Source organism: Ptychodera flava, chromosome 11 (assembly GCF_041260155.1).
Source record: "Ptychodera flava strain L36383 chromosome 11, AS_Pfla_20210202, whole genome shotgun sequence".
Classification (NCBI taxonomy): domain Eukaryota; kingdom Metazoa; phylum Hemichordata; class Enteropneusta; family Ptychoderidae; genus Ptychodera; species Ptychodera flava.
In genome coordinates this window covers 23,738,365-23,766,332 of record NC_091938.1, presented here as the reverse complement: position 1 = coordinate 23,766,332, position 27,968 = coordinate 23,738,365, and the positions used below count along the sequence as shown (strand labels likewise).

Below are 27,968 nucleotides of genomic sequence, written 5' to 3'. Positions count from 1 at the left end.
CTGATCAAATTCAAAATGGTATAGTTTTCTCTGACTTTTTCTCTTCGGAAAAACAATTAGCACTCAGGTCACAAAAGCTGTTTTCAAGTAAATACTATGTGTTAATTAACGTTTGCAATTATAGCCGTTTAGGTAATTAAGGCATTGTTTGATGATTAGTGGATACAAGTATAATTTACGTGACAGTCTTGAAATGCAATATACTGTAACTTTACACTATGACAGAGTTCATTAGTGTCCACTGTGCAAGTAGTCAAGTATGTGTATAGATGAAATTCCTTTTTAGGCAATGTAAACATAAACATTTATCTGATTTCGAATGCTTCAAATCATTATTACATTATTAAAAGACTTTTTCATTTGCTCACAGAAGGACTGTGATTAGCGATGTACCTGAATGTGAACTTGTGTAGAGAAATGATCTGTTGGGAAATATGAGAGATGTTCTGTAGAAGTTGTGAAGGAAAGAAAAAAATTCTGTCTATCAAAACCAAGTCATCAGACTTCTCATGCTCTGTAAATTCCAGTGGTGACAGTTTTAACCATCTATTAGATTTCTGCTCTACTCAAACCTGACGCTGTATTAACATTATACAAGGAACATGTAGTTTCTGAGTGTAGCGTTTCAAGTAGACATGCAGTCTTTTGTATAGACACAGATACAAGCAATTGCGCAAAATCATTTGCGGGAGTCAAGCTTCGCAAACTCAAACCACCAGCCCAAGGTTCATACTCTGAAACGTGTGACTGGATCATAAGGCTTAACTGGCATTTGTACATATGTAACCCATTTGGTTTAAATAAATACAGCCATATCCTCATATTATGACTGAACTCAAATGTGATAAATCGTTGGAGTGGAGTCTGGTATTACAAGTAGGTCAGCTTGTATCGTTGATTTTCCACAGCTGCGGTTAGAGCTTACTGTGGTGGTTTGTTGCTTATCCATCCTTGACAATTAAGACTGGCCATGTAAAACTGAAATTTTTGATGGTATAAACTCTTATAATGGAAATGAAAAACAGCTGGGTTTGTTCCTGGGACTTACTGCAGCAAATGTGAACAACTTCTTACAGTAATCTTTTCACCACTTTGGTTTGTCCCAAACCTATTGTCGTCAATGGTGAGTGTAGACCTGAAAAGAGGGAACCAGAGGTGAAAGATTAAATGGAAGTTTGGTAAGTTTACTGAACAGAGGAGAGTTTGAATGATGGTAAAAATTCTGCTGTACTCCTCATGCAGTGTTGTCAATGTAGATCAGTGGTCTGGTACCTATTAAAAGCGGCTAAATGATCTAGCAGTGCGGTCATTATGGGAAAGTTTTGATGATGACGGATGTGGAATGCCAAAGCCAGGTCAAAAGAGGCATCCCAGGTTTGCACGTAAACCTGAAGTTGACCATGTGAAAATTCCAAGTTGAATTTTTCGGAAATGATTTACACTAGTCAACTCACATTTTGACAGAAGTCTTCTGAGTACCACTGATCTTCAAAATAGGTCACCATCTCTACTAAATTGTCAGTTTAAACAGTCACTAGGGAAAAACTGTGGTTTAGTATTCCCCTATGGATTGAAAGTTCAAAACATTAAAAACAGACTCTGTGACTGTCAAAAGAAAAGGGCCCTAAATTTGACAGACCCTTAGTGCGTGTATGTTTATGAGCGATCTCACTGATGCCTGTGAATTAAAGTGTACGTGTCCTTCATCATTATGTGCATCTGTGATTTTCATTCTATTCAGAAACTTCTTTCCATCGCTTTGTCAAGACTCAGTGGTCAAGAAGGTGAGGGAAGTTATCAAAAGTAAAAAGAAATGAGCTACCAATGAACACATACAAGCTATTTGCCACTGTAGTTTGGCTCAAACCTATTGTTATCAATGGTGATTATGGAGCACGGTTTACAGGGACTTTGAAATGAAACCAATGTTGTGAACCAGTGTTATGTCTCTCTTTTATCGATTCTTTAAATTTATGTAACATTTAGGTGCATTTGTCAAATGAATTGGTAAGATGTAATAACCGTGATCTTTATACAATTCTGAACAACTGTAGGGTAATAAAATCAGTTTTCATTGAGATCAAGACATTTAAAGAAGCTATCAAATTGGCCATTTTGCATGAATTGAGTTGTACATGTAAATTGGGAGCCAGGGACATAATGTAATACACCACAGACATATGCCCCAATAAATCTTTTATTTGCAAGAATTTAAAAACAAGTGTCATAATGACACAGATGTTGCAAAGAAAGTTGTAACTGGTTACTTTTGTCTCCTAAAAACACTGTTATCATCTGTGTATGCATAGACCTACATGTGGGATAGAGTAATTGTGAAGCTTTACCATACAAGCTATATGAAAGATGAGGGCATGCACCCCTTGCTCACTCCAAGACTCATCATTGATAAACCTACCTTGAAAAAAAAAAGGAAAACTTCAGACAGGTAATTGATCTTTGCCATCCATGGACCACTGATTCACACAAGACACCGTAACCCCCATGGTTGAATAGCTGATCTGCATGAACACTGGCCTATATAAATTACAAATCTTGGCCAGTGGCCATTGCATAGTCTAGTCTGACCCTGGCCAGGGTAATTGTCTGACGCCATGAATGCAACACATTTACTGTAGGCCCCATTTCAGATACATCAGCACTTTTATAGTGTAGTGTACAGAAGTTGGACACAGGTTCTCACTTGCCGTGGTGTGGATTGTGGAAATTAGTCTCAGCAACTTCTTACTAGATTGCTTTAACCCTTTCATCCCCCAGTTCCCTGTATACAGGTCCAACTTTACCATAGAAAACAATGGAATTGGGACAAACCATGGTGGTGAAAGGGTTAAAATTGATGACAAGTGCTCTGTGCTGCAGTATATTATGCTTGTTACAGCTCTTAGCTTGGTATTATTTGGTTGTATTAAATGGAACAGTGAAATTGAAATAGTCACTCAAGGGCTCAAAATGAGTCTTTTCTTGTCTTTCCATGCCAACCCCTATGACGGATGGGTACTTTTTTCTCCTAATCTATCAAGCACACGTTTAGAATTTGATGTGTTTAAGTGTTTTGAAAAAATATTTTAATATCCAAATTTACAGAGGAGTTTCAAGTTAAACGTGAACCCTGTTATTTTAGGGAGACACATTGATCAACAAGCATGACTACCATGTGTAGCGTTTTCATAAATTTCATGAAAGACGTGCAATATCTGGCTGTGGTGGGGACTGTGGACAGTACCTAATAAAACTTCCTAGATAACCTATACATCAAATTACCGACCTGAATTAGACCTCTCTTTGGATGCTAACTGTTTTCCCAGACCTGTGTGTGAAGTTCACATGGGGTTTTACTGTCTCAAGCCCTTTCCTCATACCTTCAAACAATGCCTCTACTGACCAGTATCCTGAGGGTCTTCTGTGAAGTTGCATCAAAATGATTTCCAAAGAGGCTCGTCTCATCACAGGGACAGTTTTCGTGTGGGAAATGGGTAAAGAAGCTTCCTGGCATGGTGTATCCATTTGCTCTTCCCTACTTCAGTTTAGTGTTTTATGTGGGACATTGGGAATTTATTTCACAGCGGCCTTTCCAGAACACATCCACTGTGGATGAAAACTAGTATTTTCCCATCGAGTGGCACACAGCAATGTCAGAATGTACATTGGTTTTGTGAACAACGAGGTTTTGAACTTCAGTGATGAGAAAAACAGAAGAATGATTTCAAAGATGTGGAAAACGTACACACCAGGTACTACATGCGTACAATTTCTCTTGCTGCAGATAGCTGCTTGAATACCAAAATAATACTGCTTTGCTTGGAATTCGTTTGCAGCTGAAAACAAAATAACCTTCAATTACAGTCGGTGAAAAGAAAGCAATACACACACTGAGTTATTTTGATTTCAGAATTGACCTACTTCTCTTTCTAATCACATTCCTTTTGTGAAATTGGAAATTCAATCACCTGTGTAGAAACTTGATTTGCCACAGACGTAATTTCAAATAGCTTTCATGTTCCAAATAGATTATTCAATGAACAGACACTCATTTCCTGTGAGGCTTTGTCTTTGAAGATTGAACTGTAGCTTTAGATTGAGAAATCTGTCGTGAGAAATAATGCAATTTGCACTCTGTATATACCACAGTGAACTCTACTTCTTTCAGTCAGTTATGGAATTTGTAGTAATGAAGCCTAAACTGTAAAAATTGCCATGTTTTAAGGAGACAGTTCTTGAGTAAAACTCTTGGACATCACAAGCTCATAGGGTACACTTTGTGGTGCAATTATTACACCGATGTTATAGAATCATAATATTTTTCGTACATGTATGTGTATCATTCTTTTGTATCTTGTCACTACTAGACTCCACAAAAATTTACACAGAGTCTGAAACCAAGGTGCAAACACCGATATGCCATGATAAATAAAGAAATATTAATAATAGAGTTTGAAAAAGCTTTACTTTTACCTGTTGTCATAAACCACAGGCCACTTTATACGGCAACAGCTGCATCGTTGTACTGTGAATTTTTCGTAGGTTCGTGGAGAGGAAAAAAGTTCTGTCTCGTGAGAATGAGTTTTGCCCGGTTGAAGGTTTGTTTCTATTTCAAATTTTGTTTGTTTGCTCAGTAAGTTTCACTGATCTATTAAGAACAACTTGGCAATGTAAAATGTGATATTTTTCATGGCATAGTTCATTATTTCCCTGTTTGTTTTTGTTTTCACATGATGTAGTGTGAACCATTATGATCTGCTGATACAAGTCACATTGCCAGGATTCCAGTCATATCCAAGCACCTAGAAAAACAAATCCAGAAGTTCAATTTATAAGACTGGGTGACAGATAAATTGGCAATTAGGCTAATAAATCTATGGAAGGCTGCTGTCAGTATCAACAGCAGTAGGAACTTCCCGGGCTCTGTCAAGGTCAAAGTGAGGTTTTGCCAGTCACAGTGTACCCAGAGGTCAGAGGTCAAGTTGTAAACTTTTATGACTTGGATGATGACATAGACAGGTTCAACCATACCATCCAGGCACTTGATATCTTGTGTAGAAATGCTTTGAGTGCTAGCTCATCTTTCATTTAGCTACTGGTATTGACAAACATTAGAGAGTATTTATTCTAGATACATGAATTTCTTTCAAGTCAGGAAAGAGGGGCCAGACTTGGCAATCCTAATGAACACAATGATCAATAAATTACCCAATAAAGTGAACAAACTGGTGCAGTCAGATACAGTAAGTGGGTGTAAATTAATCATTTTCAATACTCTTTGTATCCACTCCAGAGTCTGATGTGAAGTCTGTACTATGTACTGTCTGTACTTTGTAGAGATGTATTTAACATCTTCGAAGCAGGGTGTGGCTATTGTGACTTTGGTTACAAGAAATTTTGGGCATTTCGATGCATCTGGAAAAATTCATTCCTTGCACTAGCTTATTGATTGCCAGAGTACGTAGGTCTGAATCAGGGATTTTGTGCAGTAGAAAAAATCTGGAGGCATCATGTCCCAGCAGGTTACATGTACTAGACTTAAAGGATGGAGAGTTCCAGCTCCAGATGAGGCCAGAAAAAGTGGACTCACTACCAGGGGATGGAGAGTTCAAGACTCAAAACATGGTGTTGTGCCATTGAGCAACGCACTTCACACATTGAACAATGCACTTCAATCCTTATGGCTCAATTGGTTTAGTAGTGGGTCATGGGTACCTCATCCTATATATGGCTTCTCATCCATTGAATGATGGAAATAAAAGCAAAAAAAAAGTCTATGTTACGCTCTTCATGAAAATTGATTGTATATTCATGCACTAATACGTTAGTGTAAACTTCTAAAAAGATAGATACCTCATGTCTTGGCCTGACACAAAAGTGTATCAGTGTGCCTGGGCAATTCTAGTCTCTCCTGCAAGGCAAATTACATAAGGCAAACGAACATCGATAAGAAAATAAACACTTGTGTGCCCAATTATTTCACATTTTCTGGTTATTTGTAAGCCCTCAGCCATTGACTCAGACTAAGATTGAGTTTCTACATGTCAGAAATTAGTCTCCTGCCACTGACTCAAACTATTTAATGATTAAGTCTCTACATCATACATGTTGGAAGTTAGACCAAGTGTTAGAATGTGAACAACTACAGGTATTCAGTCGCCTTTGTGACATATATGCACATCCGTGATAGCAAATGAGTGCCTATATTTAGATTGTATAAAGTTAAAGTGTGAAGGAATTCTTGTCTGTCTCATTGGGGTGATCACACTCTTTAAACATAGACAGTCTGTATGGCCTGCCTGTCCATTTGTTCATACTGGGTCACCTTTGGATTCAGTCACTGGTATTTTAAACACTTACACACAGACCAAGTGGGTCACTGGTTTCGAAGACCTTTTGTGTTTATGACCGCCATAGTGTACTACTGTATAACAGTAACATGATTTTACGTACGCAAAAACAAGCCATGCCATTTGCTGAAATCACAGTGCTTCTTACAAACAAAATGGAAAGTCGCCTATTTGAATTTGTGTGCTTTTTGCATCACGGGCAAGTAATGTTAACTTTTGATGATTTTTTCCATATTCTTATTTTGTATGCAAATTCTTATTCTTCTCCCCAAAGAATGTGGAAACACCCACTACAGTATTTTATAGCTTGTCAACTTAGAGTCTAGATGTGTAAAATGCATTGTTATTGCTTACATTTGAATTCTAGTCCGGACCAGAAATCACCTTACAACAATAACAATGCAGTTTACACATGTACAGGCAGAGTTGACAAGCTGAATACTGTGTTATATCAACATGCTCTGGGGAGTAAAACAAGGAATTATGGTTGACATTCAAAAAAAAAATGGTGAAAAAATTATCAAAAGTTAACATTTCTGACCCTTTAATTATATATATAGGTATATGAGAGTGAGAGAGATTATCATATCTTTGATTCTCTGTTTTCTTTTCATATTTCATAAAAATTAATAAATCATAGTCCTGACCAGAACTTGTACGTTTGTCAATTGTATAGGTTGTTTCCTTCCAAGTGATGAAATGAATGCTGGCAAAGCAAATGACCTGGTTTACCTTACAGGCTACCCTATCAGATTTCGCCACTTATGTGATTGTGGTTTCTAGGCTGAATTCTTTCATAAAAGAAAACTTGGGAGACGGGTATTGTAAAGCTGGTAGCATGTTCAATAATCCTTGCAGCTACAAGCTACCCGGCCCAAAAACTGTAGCACCACGCTGTAAAACAGTTGAGGTATCAAAATGAAATGAAAAGGAATTCCAAAGGGGTTTGATCTGTCAGCTACTCCATGTAGGTGGTCCTGTTTTATACATCAGTATCTGAGTTTAGTCTTTTAGTGGAGATTATTTGTCACAATAGTTGATATTAGCAAACAAAATCGGTCTTTCCTTCATGTGTGTGGAGTGTTTTTCCTCCCCATAGGAGAGCATTTTGGAAAGAAGTATATGAAGGCCATATGGCGTAGGGATGAAAAGTAAACTTGAGTTTTGATCTCCTGGTGAGGAAAGATGTTTTTACGAACACCTGTCCTCATATTAAGTCCAGTAGTAGATCTGTGGAAATCAGTGTGGAAAACAACCATACTCTCTGCCAAGGTCAAGGAACATAGATACTTGGCTTTGGAACTTCTAGCATACCTACATGTGATTCCTTTGTTATAAAGGGGAAAGCGTGCATAAGTAACATTACAGTACATAACTTCTTACAATGAAATTTATTGGCTCATTGTCACTGGCCTTTCAAAATCAGGACATTCTACTCATCATTACAAATGTATAAACGTGAGATGGCACAAGTACTCAGTCAGCAGCAAGGGAGATTTCATCATGATTTGGAGGCAAAGTTGAATGTATGATATATTTTTTCAAGTTGTAATTCTGAGCCATGATGGGTGGTGATCCTAGGAGGAAATCTGCTGTTTATTATATCTGCACTCATAGGGTAATATTTCAACAGGGAAATTCTTGTAGGGATTTCAGCTTTCTCTCACACACGTATATATATGTACAACAGAAACACAGATAGTGAAATGCGTGTTGTAGTGGTGATGAAACTGCACTAATTTCGTTCTTTAAAGTTAAATACATGTTATCTGTGTACCATAATATGGCAGGATGTCCCTGTCAGTGTATAGTAACAAACCATCAGCTTGTTCATTTCTGTCTGTAGTACAGTAAATATATCTAAGTGCAAAATGCTTGTTTTGATTAGTATTTCCAAGCGCACGCTGCCTGTACTAAAAAAAGTAACATTCATTCAGAAAAAGGTCATATGTCTATTGTAGATCAAACTTTGAAATGCTAATGCTGTTGGGAGGTATATGCTACTGGTGTCGCCAACTGTACCGGTATACACGTCTGTCCAGTACAAAGGTGACCGTTGATGTCAAACTCTACAAAATATCCAAATATGAAGCAGGAGAAGCTGATTATATGTTTTCCTATATTTCCAGTTCCAGGAGGGGACGTACATACAAGAGATTAATCTTACCAAGATATATGGATGTTATCCACAAACTTAACTTTTATAATTAATTTTGTATGTGCATATGACGGGAAGAATGCACTTCAGAAAGTGCTTTTTCATATGCAAATCACAAAGTTTGTCAGAATGCTCATTTCCTATATGTTTGTTCAAAAGTTATCCCACAGTGTTTTGGAAATCAAAAAGCAAGAGGATATTTAAAATGAAGAAAGTTGTGTGTGACTTGAGTTTCACAATAATGCCATTTATAGGAGAATTGGTATGCAATTATGTGAATGCAAAGCAGCATTGTAACATTTATGTCAAGTAGCATACAAGACAAGGACTCAGCCCAGGGCATAGGGCATGCAGAGGGCAAAGTATAGTAGCTCGTCTACAGACAAATAGGTCACCTTGGTGCAAATCAGTCTGTCTGGGATATGAGTCACGTTCTGACATTTGCAGCTACACCTTTGTTTATTATTGTACATGTTGACACAGAAGCTGGCCTAACTTTTTTGGTCTGGGTCAAAAGAAGACACAAGAAAAAATAAACTCAACCCTAGAGGGCGCCCTCCGTGAGGTGACAATTCATTTAGTCTGGTATTACTGGTATGTGCAACTCGTGTGCAGTTGACATTCGTTTGTGATACTTTGTGCTTGCAAGTACTTGGTCATGCTCACAGCAGTGCTTTCCAATTAACGACTAATATGTTTATTTTTATCACTATTTGTCTGTAAACTTAAACTGCCTCTACACTGAGCAGCAAATTATCAAGGTGTCTGTCTAGTCTGAAGTCATTTCCGCAGTCTAAATATACTTCTGAAGTAATCTAAAGTAGTAAATAACCCAGACTGCAATATTTGTCTATTCCTGAACCTTGGCCCCTGTGAAAGACACACGCTGAGAATGGAGCATTCTGTTGATTTATCTTGCAGTGCCTGAGGAGTTAGCCATTTAATTGTCTGAAAACAGTCATAGAAGTATGTATTGGTCATGTATGTGACAATACTCATGTACAGTTTTGAAAGCCATGTCTTTAAGAAAGGGTCTAAAGTTCAGTGATTGTGAACTTTGGTTGAGATCATGACATAAAGGCAGAGAAACTTGGGTGATATTACTAGTATGCCTACTTATGGTAGTTCACGTCTGGAAAATTAAAGACTTGAACTTTTACTAAAACTTGCCTAAAACAAACTTTCAACCATCAGTGTGCAAATTTTTGTGATAGAGAAACAAATTACCCAATATCTATGATATTTTAAATTCAAAATGGCCACCATCCCGGTGTCTATCAGGGCGAATAAAATTACTGATTTTCACAAAATTAAGCCAGTAAAAACTTAATTTATTCCAGAAGCTTCAAAATGAGCAGCACAAGGTTTAATCCAAAAGAGTATTGGTGTTGTAAAAGCTTGAGAATCCGAATATCTTTCCCTGAGGCACATTCTACCTGTATACAGCAGAGACCAGTATGCTGAAGATGAGCCAAATGAAAGACGGGTGTAACAACATTTGCTTGTCCATGGCCTCAATAAAAACACTCTTTCCATTGCATGAGGAAAGAGTTAATGGTTTATGTTATGTATTTTACAAATCCTGATCATGCCAGTAAACCAGCAATCTTCACAATTCAGACAGTCAATTAAATCCCCCCCCCCCAACACCTCTTTCCTCTGTCTGTGGTTTCTCTTTCCGCACTTCAGAATCAATGATCCAAATAATGTTAAGTCACTGAAAACCGAGTCTGTTTGACTTCCTGCAACTATGTTACCATGGCTACTGTCATAGGAAACAAGCCCACCGTACATTTGCACCCAAACAGACCGGTGAATAGGCAGGAGCTGACAGATCAGAGCGGACACACTGAGAGCCGGATTACGCTAGTTTTCAGTGCTCTAATGTAGCAAAAGAATATCAGGTATCAGAGAGCCTTCACGGGAGGCAGCGCGACAAAGTAGCAACCTGTTGTAATTCACTGCAAAGGTCAGGCCTATTGTTCCTCAATGTACACCTCCTACATGTAGAACGTGTGTTACGGGTAATTGCACAGCAAACTAAACTAGAAGGGAGGCCGGTCTTTAAAATCAAAGGATTCAGCTTACTTGTTCTATAGATGTTAGCGTTGGTTTGTTTCCATAGAGTTTACAACTGTATCTTTCAAAAGTAACAGTGCTGTAGCTTGGCCAGTGAGTACTTCTTTAACAGGCCTACATTTTCTAGCATCTTTTGTTCAGTGTCAAGCACAGTAGAATAAGAGGTTAGCCCATAATTGTGTCAACTGAGCTGATTTTGCTTGACCATTGTACCAGTCTTCATGTGCAATGCAAATTTATTTACTTGTTTATTTATTTATTCATTTGTTTATTTTGAAATCCTACGGAATCAAGTCCCATTTACAGGCTCATCAAAAACCTCAAAAGGAAACTTTGAAAAAAAGACTGCACAGATCTGAAGTGAACAAGTCAACACCAAAAAAGGGCAACAAAACAAAGAAAAAGTTGAGAGTGAACAAGAAAGTTCTCAAATATCAAAATTATCACAACTTCAACTTAGTGACTGTAGATTTCTCAGCTTTTGATTTGTCATAAAGTAACATGCATAACAACTCAACAAATTTAAATTTCAACTGTTAGAATGTTTTGGTTTTTTGGGGCATTCATGCAATACATAACTGAGTTTCGATGTATCAAAAAAAGACAAAAACAGTTCCAGCTATGTACAGAAATTAGATTCGTCACATGAGGTATATATTTGATCTCCTTGCAAAGAGCAATGGTAACATATTTCACAACATCATACCCCCAAGTCAGATGACCTCTACTTGTTTAGGAAAAAAAGTTTATTTCTGATGTGCTAACAAGTGAAATGAAACACTCCATGCTTGACTAAAGCTAGCCATACGTACTCATCTAACCATTCATGCTAAAATCAAAAGTGTGGTTAGGTTTCAGAATTTATGTTTTCTCCATTTTGTGGAATGGTAGACAATCACATAACTAGTAAACAACAACATATTAAGTTATAGCTTGTACTGAAACCATCCATCAGTAGGCCTTTGTACTTGCTGGGATACAAATTACAGTTTATGTTCGTGTGGAATATGGCCAGTTTGTCACTAAGCCACTGATAATTAGTGAACATTGAGTCAGCCCAATGCTGCTGTCACTTGCTGTATCAACAGTTCCTTCTTGTATGCTTGTAAAAGTTGTATAGAAGAAGTGTACTCATATCATATAAAGTGAATGTCATATTTCCCACAGGAAAGGTTATTTTAAGATTATGCACCAGCTGTGTCAATTTTTCAAATCAATTTCCAGACTTGATGGATGAAGTAATATATTTGGCAGTGGTTGCTATCTGTTTGAGTCCTCAAGTCCATTCTTTATGAATCAGTGACTGCCAGCAAAACAACCTATGACAGAAATCAGCTGTCTCACTCCTTGAAAGATGAAGTTATTTCTTGACATGCTGAATGTTCTGGATCAAGTAGCGTGTGATTTTACAGCGAGTTTCATGATGATTGTAGAGTTCCTACAAGTAACATATAAGACTCTTTGCTGTCCATCTTATACTGGACTTCATAAATTAAGTTATTCACTCATGCAAAGTGTGTTAAAGGCATTGTTCAGAATGCAAATCAACTGATACCGAGTCATTATCAGCGAGGTATACTTACCTAGCCTTGTTGTGCGTTATCTAATACTATGTACTCCCATTCCTATCACACGTTAATTTATTTTACTATTTTATTTTATTTCATTCTTGTCAACAGACAATGACTGTCACCTAAAGCATGTCTGATCGTTATTATTTTTTCTTTGATTCACAGAAGCTGAAACGATAAACCTCCTTGATGTCATAGGATTTCCCTTGCCTGAAGCAATCACTTTCACAAAAGGATTAGGAGATTTCCCCGGTTTTCATTTCAATCAAGATGCCAACGTTGGGAGACTGGCCACTGTTTTATTGCCAGAGATCTTCTACAGTGACTTTGCCATTCTAGCCACTATTAGACCGGGCACCGAGGATGGTGGGCCGGTATTTGTAGTGACTGATTCGTTCCAGTCCATTATTTACCTGGGAGTGAACATCTCTAGCGCGGGAGAGGCAAAACAGCAAATCTCCTTGCTCTACACGGATTTGCCAGGAACCCCAACGCAGGAAATCGCGTCTTTCGTTGTGCCGAGTTTTCACAAGCGTTGGGTCAGGTTTGCCATCACTGTGGAAGGCGACACTGTCACGTTGTATCTAGATTGTGACGATACACCATATGACAAACAAACATTTACAAGGAATGTAGGAGCTCTCACGTTTTCAGGGCAGGATACGATTAGGTTGGGCAATTCTGGATCAGGAGCGGCATTTCCAGCCAAGTATATCGTAAGTGTGGCCTGATTTTGGATTCATAGCATGATAACTTAATTAAAGCCCACAAAAATCTGAGAAACTTGAATTATTTCCTGGTATACAATGCCTGGTTGTCCTGCATGTGCTGGTAATGAACCCTGAAATAAATCCTGTATTCAATGTTCCCAAATGCATTGCTTTAAACTTGAAAACTGCTTTGATAAACATTATGAAGTCTTTTGTTTTCCTCAACAAAACTTCTTTTTTTCATATTTACTTCAACTTAATTGAATAATAATCTTTTGAAATGACAAATATTTTTTTGATAAAAAATTGTCATATTACTGAGTACATATACAGTGAAATTTAGTAAAAGACATCCAAGATAGTTCACAACAACTGATCTTGCAAGGCTAAACTGTTTGAAAGAAGGGAATCCCTGGTATTAGTGTCCCATTGAAGTCTGTAAGACAGCTGTAAATGTAACGTGTACAAGTCCATTCTCTGTCCTGATTGATTGATTGATTGATTGTTTCTTGAACATGAAAATCTATTGAAGCAATTATTGTGTTTTACATGACTTTGAGGCAACCAAAAGATAGACCGGTATCTAGTCTGTTGTCGATATCAGATCAACTAGCAACTTTAAAAGAAGGGGCAATAATTTTGCTCTCAAAATCTTGTACCTTTTCAAGTTTCCATTTTAGTGACAATCCTGGAGCGGCAGATGACCTTGATCAGTCTCAGGGAACCATTGGTGTGCATTCAAGCAGCAATACTGTGTGCACTGTTTGTATTTATGTTGTCATCACACTGTTGAATTTTTGCAGGGTGGCATTCAAGAACTGAAGATCTCATCCAACCCTTCTGATGCAGTCATTTACTGTGAAGTCGCTAACCTAAATGATGAAGAGGTAAGCATCAAATTCAACATAATATTAAAACTTTTCATACATTTTCACAGTACTTCAGTCAATTCACTGAAGTGTCTTCACACCTGTGTTGTGGGTGCTGGGCTTTGTTGATGCCCATCTGTCAAAAATGATCAATTTTTTGTAGTGCGCCCTCTAGCATCCATAAAGTTACAAACTTTCTAGCATGGTATTGTATTCGGTTGAATGTCATTTTTCATACTGAACCAAAAATTAAACAAATCCCAATGAAAGGATGAGTTACTTCTATGATAAATTAATGTGTGTATATGTTGTGTGTGTGTGGGGGGAGAGAGAGAGAGAGAGAGAGAGAGAGAGAGAGAGAGAGAGAGAGAGAGAGAGAGAGAGAGAGAGAGAGAGAGAGAGACTGCATGCATTAATACTGTTTTGAATATTTTATGTATTTTGCATTTTTGAAAATTTTTGAGTGAATGGCATTTCTCTTTGGTACTTCAGATCTTCAATGAACAATGTGCACATAGCATATTGTGAGGTTTTTCAACTTTCTTATCAAGAATAATTAGCTCCATTGGATGTGGTGCTTTGCCCTTCTTTTGTTTTGAAATCTGTTTTTCTCTGAAGACAAAATTATTCTTTGTTTGTGATGTCACAAATTTTGTTTTTCTGAAACCCCTGTGGTTCAATAACAATGGACAGAAATTGATTTAATTTCATCAAATCAATTCCTTCCAGACATATTCAACATGATTGGTCAGATTTGGTCACATGTTGAGTCTGAGGCATGTAGCAGTAACCATAAGTTAGAATGACATCAGGGATGATTACGTCAGGAACTAGTATTAGTGTTAGGGTTAGGATAACTCTCTGATTGGCAGATGTCCACAGGGATAGTCCTTTATTACATGCCTTGTGTATCGAATGTCACGCACTCCATAGGACTTATAATGGTAACTCGTTGGTGACGTTGCATGCCTCATAGTCATCATTGGAGTGAAAGTGAACTGGAACTATTTTCAACTTGACAACTTCAGGATTAAAAAAAGATCAAATTACATCTTTTACTTAGGAAATACTTCTTTTACAAAATTATGCAAAAAAATGTGATAAACTTTCTGAACAGATTATTGTCATTTGTACGTAAATCAGAAAATTTGGAGAGAAAATTTATGTCAGAGAGGAATGTAATAAAAACATTATAGCCCAGTCAGAGGCAAGAGACTATTTGCCCTCTTTACGTTGGGCAAATCGTCACCTACCCCCAGGCACATAGTCCCATTTTTGGGCTATAATATATGTAACAGAATAATAAGTTAGAATGACTATTCTGCTGCTGTATTCATGTCCGGGATAACATTTTATTGATTAAACATCTGATCGGCAATACATTTCAAAACTTTTTTGTTTAGCTGTTGATATCACGGAGAAAATAATCTTATTTTTTCAAGTTTAGTGCAGTAAGCCTTATAATCTTGTTTACTTCATCCTCACAAAACAAAAAAAGTTACCAGGAGGCATTCACTTTGAATTATCCTACAAGACATCCTGGCCTGTCATGTCTTGGATCTAGGATTCCCAAAGCCAAAGACCAAGGAATAGGTTCCAGTCATCTCCAGCTTACAAACAGCTTTTTTTGATTTTTGTTTTTTCAGAATTATGTCATTATTTTGCTGCATCTACATGAATGTGTTGTTCATATTATTTTTTTCATTTTCCTAGCATTTTTTTCATATTTTACATGTGTATTAACTTCCATACTGTATGTGTGTGTTACAATCAAAAGAAAGTCAGTTTTCAGAAATCATACCTCATTCATTCCAAGTCTTGCCTTGTCTATTTTACATGTTCCTTACATGCAAGTCGGTGTATTTCATTCCAAGCTGCCTGTTTTTCATTCGCATCAGCTCCTGAAACAAGAGTTCAGAGGTTGAAGGTCAACCGCGCCCCATCACTGACTAACCTTTCACCTTTCACCTTTCACTTCCATCTACTGCTTCTATAGTCTTCAGGCGAAGAGTCGGGATCAGGGGACGATGAGGATTCAGTCCCTGAGGAAACCACAGATTTTCTCATAACAGCAACACAGCAAGCATATACATCTCAATGGGTAATTCTTAACCAAGGTCCTACAAACTCTGCAGTCTCAAGATTTATGCTGTTCAGTATTGTAAAATTTGTCTAGTGTCTTTAATGTTCACTCAATGCATGCATTTGCCAACACTTGCTTTAAAAGTAATTCACGGCCTAGCCATCCAGCGGTAACCAAGACCTATATTCCTGTTGGAAATTATTATAACTCACTTATAAGTTTTATGATTACTAAAGACTTCTCTACAGGTTGATAATCTTTGCTTTTGGTGTCAACAGCGATAAAAAGGTGATACGTACTGTCAAACTTTTACTTTAATGTTTCTAAAATCTTACAGTAAACTGAGGAGTTTCTCACATATCCTGAAGTCAGCCAAATACCAATCTATAAAATTGTCTTGAGTGAAAGCTAGAATGTTGAGTCCGTACTGAATTGGATCGGCTTAGACTCTAGAGGGCACCCTTCAGGATCTGCTTGACACAAAAGTCAGTTTTTTTTTGCAAACTTTTGCATAGAGTGTATGCATCATTGATATTGCACTAAATACCACTGATATCGGATTATTAATGATGGAATTAAGATTCCTTGAGCCAGAACTGGTGTTTTCTGTTTTTCCTGAAAATCCAGCCTTTGTATCACATACCAGTCCAGCGACTAAAATATTGTCAATGTGATTTCTAGAGAAATACACAGTAATTTCATACTAAATTATGTATTTATGGTCTTAGAACTTACTTTGATTTTTATGGTAGTTTGTGACCACTCTAACGTTAACTTTTAATGGGCTAAGTTGCATAGTGATGAGAAAATTGATGATACACCAGTTGGTTCCACAAATCAAATGTTTAAAGGGGCAGCTGTCAATCCCTGATTCTTGCATTAGTACTTGTAGACATAAATTAGTAGTTACATGGTGTTAGTCCTGTGTTTGCCATTGAAATTTTTATCAAGTTGGTCAATTTGCTTTTAGACAAAGCTAGTAAGTAAGCTGCCCTTTTAACACCATGTCTTCAACCTGAAAGGCATCAAACACCTGTAAAATATAGATGTTGTATGTGAATTAGTAGTATTTCAAATACTTTTGCATAAAATGCAGTTTCCCAGCCATGTAAACATCAACAACATAAGCATTCAAATTTTGACATTATTAATTGTAATAATATTTTTTTATGATGGAACAGAAAATCAAGATTAGCACACACTTTCATATGCAAATATAAACCATAAACTTTTATCAAATACTTTTTATCAAAACTGTCCACTTTACCTTTCATTGCTTCTTTTCTGCTAAGCATACACGATTATTATTTTCTGGGACTGTGTTGCACGGTGAATATCTCAAGTCTCCTTGTTCAAATTATAACACTTTACAGTGAAGTCAAGGAGTCCACCAGGCAGTCAAGAGTGAATTAGTAGATGGATGCAAAATGTGCTGAGTCAGCATATTTTTGTGCATTGTTTTCTTTTTTTCTTCGGGTTAAATGACAAGTTTAGATTCTCATACAATGTGCCATGCTGAGCTTTTGTGAAATTAAAATGTAGTAGGTGAGGTATACACAAAACTTCATGAAAACTGAAGTCTTATAATTCGGCAGTCTTCAGACAAATTTGATAGTCATACAATACACAATGATACAATAATTGCTCGTTATAGTTACACTTGTCAGAAACTTGAGACGTTCTCAGAGAGGGGTCTTCAAACCTCAACTTCAACACATTCAATGTGTCTCAAACATAACAGAAAATGAACAATATTACATGTAACCCTGTTACCCAACTCCAAGTAAAAAGGACCTCAATCACCAATGATAACAATACGTTTGGGCCAAACCACGGTGATGAAGGGGTTGAAGGTGATATCTGGTATTTTGTATGCTCAAGAATAAACGACTGTGTCATGCATATTGTGCATGATCAATAATCATTCAGGTTCAAGGCTGAAAAGGGACCTTTATCAGTTTAGTCACATAGTGGTGCATGTACAGCATCAGATCTGATCAGTGTTATAGTATTTGGACAGATAACCTTGCTAACTGCAAGTGCATGGAAATCTGTACATTTTTCCCAAGAGAGCTGCTATTATCATCCTGTTTTTAGGTGTTCACCTTCTCACCGAATGAAAGAATTGAACTTGGTTCCATGTTGTTGTTCACGGAGAAACTGACCGCTTTCAGTAGCCATTGCTTCATCCCACCATGACCCCATTACATTGTAAAAAACTTCAGTGAATGGACGAAAAGCATCATAGCTGTTCGACATACCTTGACTACCTCTATTATATGAAATACAAAAGAGCAGCTTCCACTCAAGGCTGTCAGAGCTCAAAGGCGAAAAAATGTCATGTAATCTAGATTTCATCCAAAGATGGTTGAGTATTATGAAGTGAAAAAGACTGTCAGAGCTCAAAGGCGAGAAAATGCTATGTAATCTGGATTGAGCTTTGAGATGATAGAGTATTTTAAGTGAAATAGGCCTTACATTGCTATCAACTGCTGCAAAGTACTGTATAATTCAAAACCCAGATTTAAGCAACAAACACATATAGTTGTAGACAAAGTGCCGCATGAGACAAGCTGATATGTATCTGAAGACTTAGACATATCAGTTCTTTCAAAAGAGATTATAGGAAGGCATTGCGCAAGGAATGATTCTTGCATGAAACGTCTAGACATCTTTTTTTCACAAAAGAAAAAAATGAAAGCTTTTAGTTGTTCATCCTGTATTACTATGTTTGGTGACTCGTACATATATATTTAATGAAGACAGATAATATTCCATGTTTTCACAAAGATGAACAACAGAAAAATAAAAGCTTTGATGAAAATTTCCTAAGATTTGAAGTATTTGGTCTGTCATTTATGAGTGATATTTGTAAACTTTCTATCTAGGTAAACTGGTCAGACAGCAAAAAATACTACAAAATAAAAATATATGAAACAATAAGTAACTTTCGCATGTCTTCTGTTAACAGTGTAAAGAATGGTAACATTGACAAGTGTAACTAACTTCAGTCGTTTACTGCTGGTTTTGGTATTTGTCACACTGCACTTTTGACAAACGAGTCATTTTGCAATTCTTAATATATTAAATTTATTGCATGGTGCTAAAAACATTTCGCATGAACTGGTTTTGCATGTCGTCTGAGATTTTGCAAGTTTCAATTTCATCGACCCATGAATGATAATGTTCTGTGAGGAAGTCATTCTTAGAATAATCTGATTATTTAAGCTACGAACAATTCAAACTGCAGAGGGCGCCTATGTGTAGCATAATCTTTATTCACATTTCTCGTAACTAAATAATGTTGATTGAAAAGAATTTCTGTCAGGCCAAAGAAATGCCTTGTGTAATGGAATCTGTTCATCTAGATTATATTGGGGGCGTAATTTCAAATATAAAGACTTATAGAACGCTATTGGGTCTGTGCAATGATGACTTGCAACTTTAACTTCATTTTGACAAGTTTTAATCATAAAAAATGATATTTTTAATTGTTGAACACTGGAAAAAGAATTATGGTAAAGAGCGTGTTTTACTTTTGTGTAATTGCAGTTGTCAAAATGCTCCCTCCATATTAACCCTTTCACCCTCAGTCACCAATGTTGTTGTCTGCCTGCTATATTTGCCTATAGTAGGATCAAACCAAATTGGCAGGTAAAGGGGAGAAGGGTTAATATTTGGCACGTCCCCGATTTATAAAAAAAATGGGATGAAATCCCGAGAGAGGGTTTGGCGATGTTGCCATTTAGCCCATTGTCAAAGTACATAACTGCATGTAGCCTGCTAGTGCATGAACTGTCTGTTTACATAGATCACCGGACCTTTGTCAATTGTGAACAGGCCACTATAACCAGTCTGTTGTCAGCGATGGCCTGGCCAACAGCGGCAGTGGTGGTGCTGCTCTTCTGGATGCTAACATCAGGCTGTGTTTTCTGTCAGCAGATATCTGGCAGCGGGGATGACATGGATATTGAACCCACCGAGATGGTGGAACTCAAACCAGTAAGTAAAATATGGTGAATCTGACTTCATTTTGGAGATAATGTCAACATGTTTTGTGTGTGGAGTGTGGAAGGAGGGACCCATCTACAATGCTTTCAGTTCGTCCACTGTGTAGTCTATAGTGGTAGACCCTGAGGCATATCTCAAGAAAAGTGCAGTTGCACTTAACGTTGAGGTGACTCTTTAAAAAAACATTTGAGCTGCATTAAAGAAAGTACGTCAACCATGAATTTAATGACTCACTGTGAAAGGAAGTGAAATTTTGTGTTTTTAGATCAAACTCCGAAACTGGCTAGCCAATGGCATCTTGCATGGCAAAAAGTTTAGGCATGGTGGAGTTGATGTCTCATAACAGCCATCACAGTTTCATACTGAGTAGTGAAATAAATTGCAGACCTCTTCTTGGGGGCAATGAAAAGTTCAGTATTGGCGGTAGTGATAAAGACTTACTGCCAGGCTATTGAAGACATGGGAAGAATGTCCTATAATAAGCTTGAGAGGAAACTTAAGCTGCTGGTTGTCAAATCCCGGTATTGAAATAGACAGATGCATATTTCAATCCCCGCATTGCAATCGCTAACCTTTGTCAAAAGTTGACTGTGCAGATTTGAAGCAACTGTTTGCTTCTGCCTGTGTTGCTTAGTATATCGTAAGACAGAGGTTAATCAGAAGATTTTGCAATTGAATTTATTGCTTTAATTGTAATATGAGGTATTTGGTGCATACATTTTTCCAGAAAGACATTACTCATATTCACTTTTATTCGAGTTTCTTTGACAAGAACCACGCAAATATGTTTGTTCATTATGATTTTATATTTTACCATTTCAACATGAGATGGTGGAATGGATGGATATTTTTCACATTCCACGGCGTTTTGATGAACAGAAACTACAGCAAATTGTTGATTTGAACGGCATTGTGAAAACTTCTATTTGATAATGCTGTGCTCCCATATTATACTGCTCTAAAAGCTAAAAATAATCTGGACAAAAAAAGAATCTCCTAGCATGCACAGTAGGTTAGCACAATGGACATTGATTTTTGTGGCTTCGTACAGCTATAAAGAAAGCTACAATAGATGAATTGTGAATTCACACTGACTGTAAGGTCGTGGCTTGTCTAAGATTTATTTTCAGCCTGTGTGTTGGAATTTCCTTCCAGGTCATTGGTCCACCAGGTATACCGGGATTACCAGGTGAACCGGGATTACCGGGAGAGAAGGGCGAGAAGGGGGACACCGGAGAAAGGGGAGACAAGGGTGAAGCCGGTCAGCCGGCACCCGAGGGCCAAAAGGGAGAGAAAGGAGAACAAGGTAATAATTTTTATGACTTTTTATGACAGCATATGGCAGATAAAAGTACTGCCCTAAAGCAAACAGTAGGCTCCGTGTCTACTCAAATAGACAGTCCTTTTGAAATGAAAGACAGCATAGAGATCATGTCATCCTGACTGGGGACTTTTTAATGTGATTGTGTGGTATATTTTGACAATGATGGGCAAGTTACTGGGTTGCCTGTGTGTTAAGAATTTTCCTTGGGGACACATTCAGATTCTCAAACTTTTACATTACATTTTTGGTCCATCACTTTTGGGGCTAATTTCGAAGGACACAGAGTAACTTAAGTATTCACTTGGTTATTTTTGTAAAAATTAGTCAAAATAAACAATTTTAATTGGCAGCCATTTTGAATTTCAAGTGTAAATTTCTTTCTCTAGTACCAAATATTGCAAGGTGACCCTTGATTTGTGTTCTTGATTTTGAAAAGGAATGGTTTACATGTCTTTTACTGAAAGTTTGAGCAATAGTTGAAGTTTTTCAATTTTGAGGCATAAACTACCTTAAGTCAGTCAGTCATACCATCTCAAGGCAGGGCTTAAACCTATCACCCCCAATTTTTGTTGTGGCGTACTGTTTTCTATGGATCAGGTTGTATCTGAATGGACGGGAATAGGGATGGAATGGGCTTGACAACTTTGTCTTTGTAGAAGGATTTAGTTCCTCTGTACTGTTGTTGAAAATTCACAAGCACTGATTAATTTTGAAGTCATAGATGTAGCTCATGGTAGATGTTCTAACATAAAATTTGTAATGATGTCGTTTTTTTATCACCATTCCAGGTACACCAGGTGTGTCACCGCCGGTTATAAAACCACAGAAAGGTAAGCAACTTTGTCCTGTCGATGCATGAATTATGTAATTTTGAGAAGGTCAAGAAGTATGTCAAGCAAAACAAGGGTGTTGTGGGTCACACTGAACAAATACCACATTCCAGTGTTTCTTAGGAGTCACTGCTTCATTTTTATGAGACCTGAATGCACAGAAGACAGGAACATTGTCTCTCACAATGTTAAAAGGTTTGGTATCTGCAACTTTTTATGATATTTTCACTATTTTTGTTTTCTTTATTATTCTACTCCTTAAAGCATGATTGTTGAAAAAATAATTGTTTTAACTTTTATATCATCTTAATATATATCTATACGTGTAAAATTCAATGTTGTTGTTTAAATTGGAATTCTAGTCCAGACCAGAATTCACTTGTCAACAATAACAATGTAGTCTACACATGTACAGACTGATTAGACAAACTGAATACAGTGTATTTCAACATGCTGTAGGGAGTAGAACAAGAAACTGTGGTTGACTTTTAAAACAAAAATAGTAAGAAAAAAATCATCAAGAGTTACAGCTACTAGCCCTTTAATTTGCATTTGAATAACTGATTGAAAATTGTCTTTCAGTTTCCTGTATAAAAACACAGCATGAATATAGCAAACAATTGAATACACTGTACTTAAAGGGGAAGTTCACCAAGGTTGATTTTTACAGATGTGCCAACTTTGGTGTCGCTTATTCCAAAAAAGTCATTTTCGCCATTTATAACTCGCACAAATTTTTTACAAAAACAAAGTTAAGGGCAATGTATTTCGAATCATGGAAAAACCCTAAGTTTGGCACTTTCATCATGTGAAATGGCAGGGACCATCTTTTGATTGTCATTCTTGTTCACACCAGGCTGCATATTTGTGTAACTGTTGTTTATGTTACGCAAATACGCACAGCCTGGTGTGAACAGTGAATACGTGAGTGAGTGAGCAATGCCATACCTATCAGAAGATGGTCCCTGCCATATCACGTGATCAAAGCGCCAAGCTTGGCACTTTTCCCCATGTTTCTAAATACACTACCGTAAACTGCAACTTCGGGCACTATTTTTGTTTGTTTTTGTAAAAAATCATGCAAGTTATAAATGGCAAAAATGGCTTTTCTGGAATAAGCCACCCCAAAGCTAACACATATGTAAAAGTCGGCCTTGGTGAACTTCCCCTTTAAAGACATTGTATGTAATGTTTATGCGAAGCAGTTCCTAAAAATGTCAATTTTATACAATTAGTTCAAAATAATTCAGAGATTGACTATATTTAAAACTCACATGTCTCCTTTGCCATTGACAGTTTAAAACGTGTAGACTCCATTTCCTTAAGGGATTATACAGCTGTGTCTTATTTTGAAATGCGATATTAAGATGTCAGTCTTTTGATAAACACAATACTTATCTCCAGGATGCAATTGACACAGTGTGGTTATCGTCAGTTTGGTGGGTTTAGTTGCATGGGAAAATACAAATCGAAATTCGCGCATGTTAGGTTAGAAGTAGTGATGTCGCTTGTTGTAAATTATGATTAAGAAAATGAATATTTATGAGCCGGTTTTCAAAGGTTTCCTATTTAAATTTTAAGTATAGTTGGAGGTTACCTGTGAGGTACGATTTTTTGCGCGTGTTCAGTTTAATACAAAATTCCCTGACGTCAGGTTTTCCTGAGAATCTCAATTGTCCGACATAGCTGAGAGACTTTCACTTTAGTGGCACCGGATGTGCAACCACAATCCAGGCCGTAGACTCTCCAGTGTATTCCCAGGTTGGATGATCACAATGAACTCTACAGAAAAGTACATTCTTTGATGGATTGGCTGCTTCCATTCTTGGCCTAATTTGTTGCCATCACCATGATTAAGTGCGTGTCTATTCATGCAAACAAAAGAAAATCTTGTCAAGTCCAGGGCATATTCACACTCCACACGTCACCGCCTTATCTTGGTATCCCCTCGCTCTATTTTCTTTTCACACTTCACCAGACAGTCTTTCTTTGCATAATTCTTGCACTGATCCGACTAAGTAATACTCTTCAGTTCTCACTAATTTCATTAAAAGAAAAAGTTACAATAAAAGTTAAAGAAGTTTACCCGGCTATTTGAACAGGTTAAAGTAGAACATTCTCTTCACAGGAGAGGCTTATGAGTTTGTTCTCATGTATTATTTTGTCTGAGAGAATTTTATGCTTGGCTAAGTTTGTTTCCCCAAGTCTTTGGCCTAATTCTGACAATTGTCATCTTTGCTTGGGCTTATGATTTCTCCCAGTATTACTTGATCGCAAAGTATTATCTGGTCGAATGGTCTTTTTTGCAAACTTGTTTGGTGATTTGGAGATATTAGTACAAGCATCTGGTGATAGGGTTCTCTCTGAGAAAGGGGTCTTTTGGCTGGAAAATTGGCCGATTATTCCACACAATATAAATAATAAAGTAGATAAGGTAAAAACCTAACCCAGACAATAATGCTTCTTGTCTGCAAGCCATGGCTTGGGTAAATCGCTTTCGGTCAAAGCATTGTTCGTGCAGACACTCTTTGAGAAGAAGCATTGAGAAAATTTTGAACCCTGGTGCAGCAAATGAGCTTTTATCATGTGAGTCCCACTTCTGGATTGTATTGTAGTGATTTCCAATTTGGAGCATCAAAATTGTTGTGTAAGACAAGAGAGCATTCTCAATAGGCGTTCTTTGTATAACATACCTGTGGTACATTGTGTATTATTAGTTACCCTAATGGGCTGAAATTACATAAAGGTTGAAAACCTGCTATCTGAAATACTTTACAACATTTAGATAGTGGTTAGCCAACACATTAGGAATTCCTAGCATAATGCAATGATATAACTTAGCCATTTAATTTTATTACTTGCCATAAAAAACAGCACAGGTGTATAAGGAAGTTTATGGCATCTGTATTTTTTCTGAAGTGAGGCTCAAAAGTGTGCTTGCTTGTGTGAAGCCGTTGCATGGTATTCATGTAATTTTGTAGTGTTGGTGTAAATGAAAGTCAAGGCAATTTTTCATTTGTAGAGATAGCTATCTATGAATATCACTGCATGTCAAAAGTTTGTTGGCAAATGATTAGAAAGTTGAATGGCTTTCTGGGTAAAACTAATAGCACAGTGAGGTCAAAACCCTGATTTGTTAACGTGATTGGCTGTAGTAAATTCCAGCGTTGTCAATATCCAGTTATGCAAATGGACGGGGAGTTTACTTTTGGTTTGATCGTTAATGATGTATGATAGGGTACAACAAGATTAAAGAGGTATAATCAACTCCTTGTATTTAAATATCCCTCTGCTAGATATCCAATTATCATAGTAAAACTTATTGACTATTGTAAAACATGTATTCTTAGCTAAGCAGTCTTTCGCAGCTTATTTAGCTAAGTCTGTCAATTCACTTATTTTAGATGCGGCGATTCAAATTTTTCCCAATATTTACTATGCATAGGATGTCTTTTTAGATAATTTAAAAACATGCTAATTGCAGTGATATATTTGAAAATGATATGTTGACCCTCAAAAAGTCCTTGAAAATTGCTGAAAAAGTCCTGAAAAGTCCTTGAATTTTAAGTGACTTTGAGCATATTGATTCTGTACTTTATCTTAGCTTATTGGTACTTTGTATCCAGAATGAAAACATTATCCCAGCAAAACATTTTCACTTTCACATTGATTTTATTTACTGATTCCCTGATGTTCAAATGTCACAATTCAACTTATCCTCAGGTGAGCAAGGAGAGCCTGGATTGCCCGGTCCGGAAGGCAGGGAAGGTTTGCCAGGAGTAGCAGGACCACCGGGACCTAAAGGAGAGTCAGGTGCAAAGGGAGAACCAGGAGATCAAGGTACAGCCGGAGCCAAAGGAGACCAGGCAAGTCCCCATTTTCCAAGGAATATTTTTCCAAGGAATATCATGGCCTGTATGTTTTGCTGGATTTGTCTCAACAACAAACAACTTTAGAAATTTTTTGATTGGGAAAGAAAAAACAAACAAACTGTTAGCTATCTTTCTCACCATGCTTATTCTTCAGATGAACCCAGATGGTTTACCGTTTCTAATCCCCCCTCTCATTTACATATAATTATAGGGACCACCTGGTGTTGGCATTCCTGGTCCTCCAGGCCCGCCTGGTGAAACTGCATCTGAACCTGATGAGGAAGGATTCTTGAGTGTGCCTGGGCCAAAGGGAGAGAAGGTAAGGGACAAAATTTTGTGTCTCATTTGGTCAAATGTTCCACTTGCATAGAACAAAGAGAGTGTCATAAAAATGTGTAATAATATTTAATATGACAAACATATTCTTGTTGTACCTTGTTCTCTATCATGTGATGTTAGGTTTACAGTTGTACAGGGTAAAACACGTTGCCTTTTGTTACAAGGTGATGTTTATCAGGGGCAAGTGCAATTTCAAAACCATGGTGCAGCTATTTGAATATAACAGAGCAAGCTATAATTTAGTGTGCATGCTTTACCTTTTTCTGTGTGCAGTGAAAATGTCTTAGTTTGTGAAAAATTTTTTGCTGGATGGTTCAAAGTCATCTTTTCAAATGACACCCAAGATAAAAATGTTGACTCTTTTCAGATTTTTTTCCAACAAAGTTTTATAGGAACACCAAGGTTCCAAAAGTAGGTCGCTACCATTATTCGAATGATTGACAGTATGTAAATGAATAACAATTTTTCTTTTTTAGGGAGAAAGTGGAGCAGCAGGCAAACCAGTAAGTAGTTTTGTTCTTTTGGTTAAGGTAGAATGTGCCTGTGGGACAGATGTTCCTACTTTCAAACCTTACAATTGTTTTCTAATCTCTCATCTCATTTTGAAGCTCTTGGAGTCAGAAAAATTTTCAACATCTTAGTTTTTTTTGAAAGTCGAAAATTGTATTCCCCAACAGAGTCAACACAGATATTGCGGCCATTTTGAATTTCAAGAGTCTGTAAATATTGGGTAATTTGATTCTCCAGTGCCAGATTTTACACAAAGACCCGATTTTTATTCTTGATTTCAAAAGGAAATATTCAAAGTTTCCATACGGAAAGTTTTAGGAAAAGTTGACGTCTTTTAATTTACTTAATGCTTGATGATGGAAAAGATGGAAAAGATATCAAAAGTTGCTAGTAAGGCACTTTAAGTAAAATTCTTTTTTTGCGTCTGTATGCTGATAGGTTTTCAGAGAAACTACAGAAAGCAAACAATATTAACACTATTACAAATAAAAATATTTTTCAAAAAAAAACCATTAAAATTTAGCTTATGTTAATACTCTTGTGTTATTTGCCTGTTTCTTTTTTTCAAACAAACAATTTTCTTTAAGTGGCTTAATAGAAATCACACCATCTTCCATGAGTTTTCCTCCATTGTGTTACAACTATGAGCGCTGTCATTGGTTTCAGCAAAAGTCAATGCTATTTGTCTTACTTTGCTATGGATTTTGCCATCATACGTATTGTAACTGAGATTGCTGAGTATGTAAGAAAAATGAAGTAAAAACCGCAAGAGTGTACACAGATCAAGCTTCAGTTGCAAGATCACTTCTGTCATCCTGTGAAAATCTTCCAATATTGACTGTATGAACTGTACATACCTTTAAATGTTTGTCAAACCAAATACTGTATACAAGATGAAGGAAAGATGTGTTTCTTGAAGTTTCATGTTCTTTTCCTAATTTCCAGGGTCCCACTGGTAAACCTGGCATTGAAGGACCACCTGGTATACAAGGTCCCAAGGGAGACAAGGTAAGGTTCTCTGTCAGTGTTTTGCCAGGAGTAACCTGTGTATCAAGACGTGTGTCCAAGTTCAAGCTCATTTTTCCATCGTCCTTGATTTTTCAAGGCGGTAATTTTCGAGTAAAGTACCCCCTTAACCTTTACATAGATAGAGATCTTAGTTTTGAATTTCAGATGTTGGTGTACATCATTATGTCAAATTAGTTTCTTTGCAACTTAGTATATTTACCGTGAAGACTATTCATGGTCCTCCGTGGCAAAATTTC

The 27,968-nt window shown here is 37.0% G+C and overlaps 1 protein-coding gene across 6 annotated transcripts in view; it reads left to right on the top strand.

Moving 5' to 3' along the window:
- The window catches only part of LOC139143870 (collagen alpha-1(I) chain-like), a 115,544-nt gene that overhangs the window by 55,499 nt on the left and 32,077 nt on the right, over positions 1-27,968 (top strand). For 2 of the 6 annotated variants that reach the window (XM_070714456.1, XM_070714454.1), the window contains exons 3-12: positions 12,321-12,871; positions 13,669-13,752; positions 15,731-15,835; positions 19,757-19,819; positions 20,984-21,134; positions 21,941-21,982; positions 25,706-25,848; positions 26,066-26,173; positions 26,670-26,696; positions 27,649-27,711. In XM_070714456.1, the coding sequence (XP_070570557.1) occupies positions 12,321-12,871; positions 13,669-13,752; positions 15,731-15,835; positions 19,757-19,819; positions 20,984-21,134; positions 21,941-21,982; positions 25,706-25,848; positions 26,066-26,173; positions 26,670-26,696; positions 27,649-27,711 (1,337 nt within the window). The remainder of the gene's footprint in view (positions 1-12,320; positions 12,872-13,668; positions 13,753-15,730; positions 15,836-19,756; positions 19,820-20,983; positions 21,135-21,940; positions 21,983-25,705; positions 25,849-26,065; positions 26,174-26,669; positions 26,697-27,648; positions 27,712-27,968) is intronic. The other 4 variants (XM_070714459.1, XM_070714457.1, XM_070714455.1 and 1 more) reach the window with 3 other exon arrangements.